Consider the following 12,234-nt stretch of genomic DNA (forward strand, 5'->3'; position numbering starts at 1 on the left):
AAACTCTAATACTACATGTCACCAATCAGATATGAATCAAAAAATATCTTTTATTATTATGTACCAGAATAAGTTTTCTTTTTATGTGGTCTTTTGCTACAAAAGAACTTCCTTTGCTATATATACACGTCAAAACTTTCAAAATTTTAGACATTATTATAAAGTATGAAATATGATAAAAAGTTATAGTAAAATAAATTTGATATGATATATTTTTCAATTATAGTACTCATATCAAAAATATAACTACAGGTATTTAGTATTAGATAAAAACTAAAGTCAGAATAAAATTATGTTTTAAGATATTCAATAATTTGTAACATCTGAAATTAAGTTATAACATATTTTTTTAAAAATTGTGAACAAGATTTTCAATATTTTATAATATCTGTGTTGACATTATCATTAAAAAATATGACCACATAAAATTTAAATATTAATTGAAAACAAAAAGTCACAATGATCACATTTTTAAAATAAATTTGTAATAAACAAATTATCTAAAAAGTTACAGCTGTCCAAGCGAATATGAATGCTCCGGTGGCAAGCGTGAATCGAACCCAAGTAATCGCCACTGAACCAGTTTGTGGTGATTCCTTATAACCATTAGCTAATAGTCTAAATTAATATGATCTAAACCTACTAAATATATAAAACTATACTTTTACATAAATTCTAGGTAATAAATTCTAGTTATTTGTCGGTCGTTCGTAGCCAAGTGGCTACTGAACTGTGTCTTCGGGCCCTGACGTGAGGGGTTCGATCCTTCCTTACCTCAGTTTGAGGATTAAAAAGGTCCAAAGTGACCAAATTTGACAAAAAAAAAATTCTGGTTATTTTAAAAATCAATATTTAAAATTTTAAAATGAAGTCAAATTTCTTAAACCAGTTTACGATTAATAAACAGATATTTTTACAACTACCTTTAAATATGATAAATATTTATAAATATAAATGGATTGAATGGATTGTTTTGTCATTTCTTTTATAATCTAATAAATGATAATTAAAACAATCCTGAGTTTTCAAAATACACATCTAAAGTTAATTATTATTATTACTTTTTTAAAATGGTGTTTGAGAATTTGACTTGATAGGTGCGATTCTCTCTCAATGGACGATTTCCGTTTAGCCAATAAGAGTGGAGCAAACTTCCGGAAGGTTTATTTCCTTGCCGGCAAAGAGATTAATTCAAAAAATTTCCAAAATCTTTTTGGAAATCTTCAAAGATCTTATGGAAATAACAATATTTTCCTAAAATCTTCATCCAAATATGGTGTTTATCTAGGTTTCTTTCTCACGCCGCCGTCCTCTACTGCTCTTCTGTGGATTTCATTATGCTTCACTTATCACAGCAGAGATCTCTTTCTTCTTCTCATGGACGAGAGCTTGGCTGGAGTGATGCAAGGGATGTCGTTGGAAGATGACGTACCAATTGTGCTACCAGAAGATGATGACTTTAGCGCAGTAGAACGGAACAGTCATAGCTTACTGGGTAGATTTCTCAACCCTCCGTGTCAGAATATGTCAAGAATGCTCCGTCAGATGCCGAAGATCTGGAAGGTGTATGATCGGGTTCGTGGAATCGCCTTGACAAGGGAGAGCTTTCAGTTCATATTTGAACTGGAATCGGATATACAAACGGTGCTGAAACAAGGTTTTTGGACCTTTGATGATTGGGGGATGGCGCTTGATAGATGGGTGGAATGCCCTCCCAGCAATTTCCTACAAACTGCGCCAGTATGGCTCAGGATTTCTAATATCCCAGTTAACTATTTCACAATTAAAACCATTGATGCGGTAGCTGGGGCCATTGGTTATGTGAAAGAGATTGAATGGGACCCTGAGAAACCTCTATTACAGAACTATGTTAGAGTTCAAGTAGTGTTAGACCTCAACCTCCCAGTGCGTGAGAAGAAGAGCTTAACACTACCAAAAGGAGGTGGCACTGCTATGATAGACGTGGAGTACGAGAGGATCAGGAAAAAGTGCTTTCACTGCTTCAGACTATCACATGAGAAACAAGTGTGTCCTGTCCTTAAAGGCACACGAACGGGGAACGGTAAATGATATGAGAAGAAGTAGACAGCTAATCTTCAAAAGTTGTCTCAACGTCAACACAATCACACTCTAACCAAGGACATAATGCCTTTGCTTGCTCCTTCAATCCCTCCGGGTTTTGAACCACCAACTGGTTTAATAGCTCCGGAAGTCTTTGAACAGATGCAGTTATATATGAACTGCATCGATCCTGAAGAGAGAAGAATAAGGGATTTCAGAATGAAGAAAGCTTTGGATGATCTATCAAAAGACTCAATTGCTCAAAGAGCAGGCTTGAGGATGGAAGATGCTCCGACTATTTCTAGAAGCCTCAACAAAGACAAGGGTCTGGTTTTTGATTTCAACAAAGTACCAGGGGAGTTCATTCATGATGCTGCAGAATCCTCTAGTCATACGGAGGGACAGAGGAAACGTCCTAATACTGGAAGCGCCTTAATGATAGTTGCACAGCAGAATCAAGGTCCGGTATCAGAGCCACGAGGGGATGGAGAACGTGTCCAAACAAGTGACCAACACCATGGAACACAACAAGATGAAGGAGACACTTTCGGTTTAACATCAGCTCCAGTGTTTGGAGGTTTTGAAATCGGTAGTGGTGGCGCTGGCACTGAGGCTAAGAGTGGTGGGTCTAAAAGCTCAGCGAGGAAAGCTTCCTCGTGGACGAGACGAGGAAAGCGCAACACACAGGCCAGCAATAAACAAATATTGGAGAATGAAGTTGACAGTGCCCTGAAGAGGAAGGCAGATGGGGAAGTTGAGGTGTCTTCAAAGATGTCTAAGTCTACTGGAGGTTTGATGGTTCACCAGAAACCATCCAATACTCAATGACGACGCTCAGTTGGAACTGTCGGGGTTTGAGGAGCGTCCTGACAGTTCGACGTCTAGAGGAGATGTGTCGTGAGCATCTTCCAGACTTCTTGTTTCTCCTAGAGACTAAAAACTCTAGTGATCACGTAGAAGGTTTCAAGAGATCATTGGGTTTTGACCATTTATTTTTGGTAAATCCAGTGGGTCTCAGTGGTGGCTTAGCTCTGTTTTGGCGGAACTCACATGAGGTGGAGGTGATTTCAGCATCTGATAGAATTATCGATGTCAAAGTCAAACAGAGAGATTTAGTGTTCTTCATCTCTTTTGTTTATGGAGACCCGGTGCGACACAAGAGACATATTGTGTGGGATAACTTGAAGTCTATTGGTCTGAACAGGAACGCAGGATGGTGTTTAGTCGGAGACTTCAATGAAATGATGAATACATCGGAGAAAAGTGGGGGTCCAGTTCGTGAAGAATCATCATTTCACCCCTTTCGTTCAATGGCAAGAGATTGTCAGATCAAGGAGATACCGAGCTCGGGAGACAAGTTACCATGGGCTGGAGTAAGAGAAGTAATCTCCAATGGAGTTAAAGAGAATGTGTGGGTGCAGTGTAGGCTTGATAGAGCCTTTGGAAACTCAGAATGGTTCAGTCTTTTCCCTCGTTCACACACTATATACCTAGAGAGGTTGGGGTTCGATCACAGAAAAATTCTGACTAACATTAGGGGAATTGAATCGAGGCGGGTGGGACGCTTTATGTATGACAAGAGATGGAGCAATAAGCCAGAAGTTGTGGAGCTTATATGCAAAGGCTGGATTTCTCATACAAGTAATGCTAGCGCTTCAGTCTCAGAACGCATTGCAGCTTGCAGGAAGATACTTTCTAAATGGAAACGTTCTGAAGTTAGCAATTCAAAGAGGATGATAGTGAAACTGCGAGTGGAGCTTGAGCAGGAAGCGATGAAGTCAGATCCCTCTATGCCCAGGATCATATTTTTAAAGTTGGAATTGGCTAAATTATTTCAAGAGGAGGAAGAGTACTGGAAGCTTAGGAGCAAGAATAATTGGCTTCAGTCGGGTGATAAAAACACTAAAGTGTTTCATGGATGGGCTAAGACTAGGAAGATGAAGAACAACATTCCAAGTCTCACTGACTCTGAGGGGATCGAACATACTTCTGAAGAAGCTAAAGGTGATATAGCGATAAAGTATTTCTCTGAGCTCTTCAAGTCGGCTCATCCCACGGATGCTACTGAGCTTCTTCGAGACTTTGCACCTCGAGTTACTGCCAGTATGAATGAAGGTCTGATTAAGCCGGTCTCTGATGCAGAAATAAAAAGAGCTGTCAAAGCTATAAAGAGTGATAGCTCACCAGGAGCAGATGGAATGACAGGACATTTCTTCCAAAAGTTCTGGACGATCACGGGACCGCAAATCATAGAGGAAGTTAAGAAGTTTTTCATAGAGGGAGTGATACCACAAGATTGGAACTTCACACAGCTTTGCTTATTACCGAAGAAACCAAATCCTAACCTCATGACAGACCTTCGACCAATCAGTTTATGCGCAGTCTCGTACAAGATTGTCTCAAATATCTTATGCGCACGTTTAAGGGCATTCTTCCACGACTGGTATCTCCAACGCAAGGCGCTTTTGTTGCAGGCAGACTGATATCTGATAACCTACTGATTGCACATGAGATGGTACATGGCTTGAAGACCAATCCGAACTGCAAAAGAGATTTCATTGCTATCAAAACAGACATGTCCAAGGCCTATGACCGAGTTGAATGGGGATTCTTGGAAGTTCTGTTTCAGAGAATGGGTTTTGACAGTAAATGGATACAGTGGATCATGATGTGTATACGATCAGTCACATATACTGTACTCATCAATGGTCAAGCGTATGGGAAGATAACACCTGAACGTGGCATTAGACAAGGTTACCCATTGTCACCATTCTTATTCATACTATGTGCGGAAGGATTAGTACATGTCATGAATAAAGCGGAGCTCGAAGGAAATATTACTGGTATGAGATTGACGAAAAACTGCCCCCTATTCAGCACTTGTTGTTTGCCGATGACAGCTTGTTTCTGTGCCAAGCAACGTTGAAAGAATGCACCAATTTCTTACATTACCTGCAGCTTTATGGTAAAGCATCCGGCCAGGAGATTAATTTTCACAAATCATCGATCACTTTTGGTGCTGACATTGATCCGGTCATGAGACGTCTACTTGCTGAGAGACTTGAGATCGAGAATGAGGGCGGAGCTGGCACTTACTTGGGTCTTCCGGAATGTTTTAGTGGCTCCAAACAAAAGTTGCTAGCCTTTATAGGTGAGAAGCTTGGTAAAAGACTCAATGGATGGTACGCCAAGATGCTTTCTCTTGGCGGAAAAGAGGTCCTCCTTAAATCTATTGCCATGGCGCTTCCTGTATACGCTATGTCTTGCTTCAGATTGACAAAACATCACTGCCAAAAAATAATGAGTGCTATGTCGGCTTTCTGGTGGAACGAGTGCAGTGACAAGAAGAAAATACATTGGGTATCATGGCCAAATCTATGCTTACCAAAGGATCTCGGGGGTTTAGGCTTTCGAGACATTGAAGATTTTAATCAAGCATTATTGGCCAAGCAAGCATGGAAGCTTCTCAATGAACCGCAAAGTCTCCTTGCTCAAGTATACAAAGGCAGGTACTATGCCAACAAAGAATTCTTAGAGTGTGGTAAGGGGTACAGACCTTCATATGCTTGGAGAAGCATCTTGTTTGGGCGAGAATTACTTCAAAAGGGTCTCATTATGTCCATTGGTAATGGAAATTCGACGTATGTTTGGGGTGAGAAGTGGATTATGGATGATACTCCCAGAAGACCGGTTAACCGTCAACTACTCATTGATGTTATGTTAAAGGTGTCGTCATTAACAGATGGGTCAGGGGGCTGGAATAATGATATACTGGTTGAGTTATTCCCTCCCAATGAGGTTCACCGAATTCAGCAAATGAGGCCAGGAGTAGCAGAGGACTGTTATATTTGGGCATACTCAAGACAGGGAGCTTACACAGTCAAGACTGGGTATGAGATTTTGGTTAGAGAGAAAGTACTCCAGGCGGGTCAGATTTCTCAGCAGGAGCAGGTCCGCAATAACCTGAAGAAAAAGATATGGAAAATGCCTACTTTGCCGAAGGTTAGAATGTTTTTGTGGAGGGCTGTATCTGGAGCTCTTGCAGTCGCTGAGCGTCTTAATCATAGAGGATTGGGAGTGGATACGACTTAGCAAATTATGTCACAATGGTCTGGAAACGATCAATCACGTCTTGTTCCAATGCTCCGCAGCTTCCAATACATTGTCTGACGCAGGAATCCCTCTCTTGGTGGTCACTCTGCAACAGTCTCTGGAGGACAATCTTACACTCGTGTTTAATCTAATGGAGGACAAGAGCCGACCTCAAAATATAGTACGTGCTATACCTTGGATACTTTGGTTAATTTGGAAGAGCAGAAACTCCATTTTATATGCGGAGACACAAATATCCAAAGACAGAGCTTTGCAAGAGATGAGAGAGGAAATAGAACAGTGGTTTCTATTAAATATGCCTATCGTACAAGACTCAGGAGAGAGATCCAATGGTGAGATATGGCTTCCACCGGAGGAGGGAGTAATAAAGTGTAATATACATGCAAATTGGCGTAATACAGTTCTTCACAGTGGGGTTGCGTGGTTAGCAAGGGACGAATCAGGGAACGTTTCTTATCATGCACGAGACGCGTTCATTCAAACACCCAATCGTATGATTGCAGAGCTCCGTTGTGTGATATGGGCCCTCACGAGCTTACATGATCTTGGTGTCACGAGAGTCATCATCTCCTCAGACTATAGGGAAGTAATGGAAGCTCTGAAACTCCCACTACAATGGCCACGATACAGAGAGTTGATTTCACAGGTACTAAAGCTTACAGAGAAGTTTGTGATGGTTTCCTTTGAAACTGAGAAGGTATCAGCGAATGGTATAGCAAGAGATATTGCGAGAAGCGTCTTGAGAGATGGAAGACTGCAATCTTATCTAGCCTTGGGAGGGCCATCTTAGCTTCATGATCGGCTTGCTAGAGAAAGAAATGGAAGCGACATATAACTTTTATTTAGAGTATTGTGCGTTATCTTTGATGTTACCTACCTTGTGGTAGAAGGCTTGGCCTTGTTTTGATTTTATTGTCACCAAAGAAAAATATCAATCTAGATGTTAAGAAAAAAAAAAGTTAATTATTAGTATCAAATTATTGAGAATGTTTATTCAATTTCGGTTAATAACAGTTTAGGGTACATATATTTTGTTTTTTCAGTTCAGGTTCTGATTTTGGATTCTATCCCCAGTCCTGAGTATTGTTACGCCTTACGCCTTTGTGAACTACAAAATGGAACCTCCGAAGGATCAACACACGCCGGAGAAATCATCCTCCGGTTCCTGTACTAACTGCGCCGGACTAACGATCTCCGAACCCTCACCTCTAGCTTCACTACCCGAGATGTCACCGCCACCAAACTACCGCCCGATCCGAGCTCCAGCAATCAACCTCCCACACAACTCTCAAGCCATCATCCTCTCCCCCGTTCCTCACGCCGAGCAAGTCCCCGTCCTCTCTCCCCCGTACAAATTCGAGCCCCCCGTCAAGAGAATCCACTCCCCAGACGACATCCGCCGCTTCCACGAATCACCTTCTTTCAACAACTTCCTAGGATTCATAGTCTCTCTCTCCGAATCCATCCGCGGACACAAAATCTCAGATCCCTGTCACGTGTCACCAACCGTCGCCGCCATAGTCTCAACCCTCGACACCTTACTGCAGTGGATCGACGAGATCCCTCCCGCTCAGATGTCGTCACGCTACGGAAACGTCTCGTTCCGATCGTGGCACGAGAGGCTCGCTCAGAGAGGCGAATCCCTCATCCTCGAGCTTCTTCTCCCCGACGACGAATCGCTCAGAGGCTCATCGGCCGAGATCGCTCCGTACTTCTTCGACAGCTTCGGGAACTCGAGCAGGATCGATTACGGGACGGGGCACGAGACGAACTTCGCGGCGTGGCTGTATTGCTTAGCGAGGATTGGGATCGTCGAGGAGGGAGATCACCACGGCGTCGTGGCTAGGGTTTTCGTTAAGTATCTCGAATTGATGAGGAAGTTGCAGATGGTGTACTGCTTGGAGCCTGCTGGGTCCCACGGAGTGTGGGGCCTTGATGATTACCATTTCTTGCCGTTTATATTTGGGAGCTCTCAGTTGGTTGATCACAAGTATATGAAACCCAAGTCGATTCATAACGATGATGTTTTGGAGAATTTCTCTAGTGAGTATATGTACCTGTCTTGTATCGCGTTTGTGAAGAAGGTGAAGAAGGGCTTGTTCGCTGAGCACTCGCCGTTGCTTGATGATATTAGCGGCGTGCCGAACTGGAAGAAAGTGAATAGCGGTTTGCTTAAGATGTATAGAGTTGATGTGCTCGAGAAGGTTCCCATTATGCAGCATTTCCTCTTTGGCTCGCTCATCAAATGGTATGGTTCTTCGTTCCTTTTTTCTCGGTTTTCGCCTTGAAAACTTTTGGTTGGTGTCTAGGACCACATTTCTTATGTAAGATCTTAACCCTTGGCTGATTAGTAGCTTCTTGATTGTTGCAAATCATGTTAGCTAGAGAACTTATAGTTTGGTTGAGTTACATTATGTGTTGACTGATTTTCTTTTGTTATGCGCTTTCACATGTATGATGATTAAATGAAAAACTTGGTGCAGAATCGTTGTCTGGAAACTAAAGTGAGTGTATTTGAATCATATCATTGTCTACCCAAATTTGCTTCCCATTTTCATTAGAAGTCAAAATTAATGAAACTAAGACAGCTTGATTTTGGCGTTAAGAGTCTTGAGATCTTTAGTTAAATGTCATCAGGTTCTTGGAATGTAATTGATTTAATTTCTCAAAGAAATCTTGTTGGCAGGGAGGAGTGAGGTACTTTAAGCACAGTGCATTGAAGCAAGGACATCTAGTTCTCGTCCTTGCGGTCGCTTAAAATATTTTAGAGAGACGTCTTGCTTTTCCGAGCTCACTGAGAAAACTAGGGACTTTTTTTAATTGCTGATGCTATCTTCGTATTGTCTTTTGCCCCTTTTTTATGAGTTCTATAAATTCTATCCGCTTTTTACTATGATTTCCGTTATACCAAATGGCTTTTATTGAAATACAGAATCCATGAGACAGATTTTTTTTTTGCAGAAATTCAAAAGCCTTTTTATACACAAATGTTAAAAAAAAGCGATAAATAAACGACACCCAAGTGGCAAGTCTATAAAAAACCAAATATGCTCAATTTTCCTTTATGCAGAATGTGTTGAAAAATACCCAAGTGGCTAAGTCCATGAAAAAAAAACCTTAAAACCCAAAATTGAGTTATCAATTGAAGGGAGTTTTCTTACTTTTAGCTCAGCTGATATTCAAATTTTCCTTGATCCTATGTACTAACGAATCTAGGAGTTTATATACTAGAAGTCTAGAAGGTATTATCTTCAATGAAAGGTATTTGGCTATCTTCTATATTACAAATTTCAGAAATTATCAATAAGGATCAAAACGACTTAGTTGAAATTTATGTAAGAAATATAATTTAAGTTTGTGTATATTTTGACTATTTTAAAACTGACAGATTTTAGGATTTTTTATAAGATGAAGTACTTACAAATAAAAGAACTAGGATTCTATATTTCTATGTACCAGATTTTCTAGTCCCGTAATAATTAGTTTTCTTTTATTAACTTAGGGTTTAACCGGTAACCATCATAAAATTGGAAATGTATAGAAAAATGCAACAAAAAATAAAATTATAAGAACGAAGAGGAAGATTATTTCATACCAATTTTATTGAGGAATAAGTGTGTTCTATATTGCTTTATAATAAAAAGAATGAAAAAATGAAAAAAAAATTATTTTTTATAAATGATAAAAAAATTGGAATATAAAAATCTTTTTATTTTTTTTATTTCTTGGTCACCGGTTAGAGTTTTATTTTTTTAATGTTTCAGCATACAATCAAATAAACTATAAATATGGACTCTCTTAGAGACAAGTATCCACCAGCTTTTGGTTCACGTATTTTGAAATTCAATATTTCAATTTTGTTTGATCATTCTTATAAAGAACTCTAAGATCGAAATCACAAACCACTTTCGTATTGCTTTAGAAAAATAGTCTCAAAAACTAAAGCTTTTATCACCTCACACAATCCGTGGGGATACAACATCATAAGCTTTCGTATATATAGGCCTAGATACTCCTAACCCTATTAGAGATAACTTTTACAATATTTTTCCTAATCCTATTACATAATCTTAATCATAACTTCATTAGGACTAGGATAGCTTGTATCTCAAGCTAGACTTTCAAGCTTATCAACAGTCTCCCCCTTAAGCTTGACTTCACTTTCATTTGCATCGTACACCCTCAAAAGATTCCTCATCTCCTTGAAACGAACTCGACTCAACGACTTAGTGAGTATGTCGGCTCTCTGATCTGTTCCAGGGATGTGCTCCACTTCCACTTGCTCATTCTCTACACATTCTCGAATAAAATGAAAACGCCTATGAATGTGTTTACTCCTCCCATGGAACACCGGATTTTTAGTGAGTGCAATAGCCGATTTGTTATCAACCTTTATCACCACCTTCTTGCAGTTTTCTCCTATGATCTCACTCATAAGCTCTTGTAGCCATATTGCCTGTTTCGCCGCTTCAGTCGCCGCCATGAATTCAGCTTCACACGAAGATAACGCCACAATTTCTTGTTTCTGTGAGCACCAGGTTATAGGACTATCTCCAAGAAAGAAGACATGTCCTGTGGTACTCTTACCGTCGTCAATATCAACGTTATGCGAGCTATCACTAAAACCAATTAGCTCCGGCTTCTCTGCTTTCTCAAACCGTAAACCAAGAGAAGTTGTACCTCTCAGGTACCTCAGTACTTGTTTTAAAGCGGCAGCGTGTGATTCTTTCGGGTCTTGCATGTATCTAGACAATACTCCAACCGAGAAAGAAAGATCAGGTCTAGTATGCAGAAGATAACGGAGACATCCAATACTTCTTCGATAATCTCTTTCATCAATGCTCCTCTCCATCGGTGACTTTGATAGCTTCGAATTCAGCTCCATGGGAATATGAGCAAGATTGCAGCTACTCATACCGGTTTCTTCAAGGATCTTTTGAGCATATCGATCTTGTGACAATACTATACCTTTATCAGTCTGTTGTACTTCAATCCCAAGGTAGTAGGTTAGCTTGCCAAGATCACTCATCTCGAACTTTCGAGACATCTCTTGCTTAAACTCCACAATGGACGCCAATGATGATCCAGTAACAAGTAAGTCGTCGACATATACACATATGAGAAGTATATTCTTCTTTTCTTCCCTCTTGTATAGCGACGGCTCTTTAGAACATCTAGTAAAGCCAAGTTCTTTCAATATCTGATTGAGTTTCACGTTCCACGCCCTAGGCGCCTGTTTTAGTCCGTACAATGCTTTGTGAAGCTTGTAGACTTTATCCTCCATGCCTTTTATAATGAATCCTTCAGGCTGTGAAACGTAGACTTCCTCTTTCAACTCTCCATGTAAAAACGCCGTCTTCACATCAAGGTGATGGATTTCCCATTGCTTCGATGCTGCATATGCGATGACCATCCTTATAGTTTCAATACGGGCAACTGGTGCGAAGACCTCGTCGTAATCAATGCCATGTTGTTGAACGTAACCTTTAGCCACCAGTCTTGCTTTGTATTTGCTGATGCTACCATCTGCATTCCGTTTTATCCTAAAGACCCACTTGAGTCCAATAGGCTTGAACCCTTTCGGTAGATCCACAAGAACCCATGTATTGTTCTTTTCAATAGAGGTGATCTCCTCCTTACACGCATTCACCCAAACCTTCTTTTCTCTAGCTTCACGAAAACTCCATGGCTCGTTGTTTACTACCATTAGTAACTTCTCACACTCTTCTTCACATAAGAGAACATAATCCTCAAGATAAGAAGGCTTAGTTCTTACTCTGTTTGACCTTCGTGGCTCGACTTCTTCAATTTCTTCTTCATCATCGTTGTCCATAACAGCTTCCTCGTCATCTTCTTCTTCAGTTACTGCTTGTTCTGACAAAACATCCTCGGAACCAGTCAATGGCAATAACTCTACCTCAAACGTCTCATGCTCTGTTTTATGCTCTGTTTCTTTCGTATTTCCTCTGTTCCAGTTCCATTGCTTCTCTTCATCAAAACATACATCCCTACTAACTACAATTTTTCTGCTTGTAGGATCAAGAAGTCGGTACGCTTTAG

General features: G+C 40.3%; 2 protein-coding genes across 2 annotated transcripts; both read left to right on the forward strand.

Moving 5' to 3' along the window:
* Window positions 1–1,410: 1,410 nt before the first annotated feature.
* LOC108845016 (uncharacterized protein At4g02000-like) lies at window positions 1,411–2,070 on the forward strand. Its single transcript, XM_018618289.1, has one exon. It carries the CDS (start codon window positions 1,411–1,413, stop codon window positions 2,068–2,070), a length of 660 nt encoding a protein of 219 aa, XP_018473791.1.
* A 5,129-nt stretch (window positions 2,071–7,199) lies between these two features.
* On the forward strand, window positions 7,200–9,086 carry LOC108844091 (uncharacterized). The gene is made up of 2 exons (XM_018617296.2): window positions 7,200–8,422; window positions 8,861–9,086. Exons 1-2 carry the CDS (start codon window positions 7,290–7,292, stop codon window positions 8,868–8,870), a joined length of 1,143 nt encoding a protein of 380 aa, XP_018472798.2. The 5' UTR covers window positions 7,200–7,289; the 3' UTR covers window positions 8,871–9,086.
* Window positions 9,087–12,234: the final 3,148 nt, after the last annotated feature.

This window comes from Raphanus sativus, chromosome 3 (genome assembly GCF_000801105.2).
Source record: "Raphanus sativus cultivar WK10039 chromosome 3, ASM80110v3, whole genome shotgun sequence".
Classification (NCBI taxonomy): Eukaryota; Viridiplantae; Streptophyta; class Magnoliopsida; order Brassicales; family Brassicaceae; genus Raphanus; species Raphanus sativus.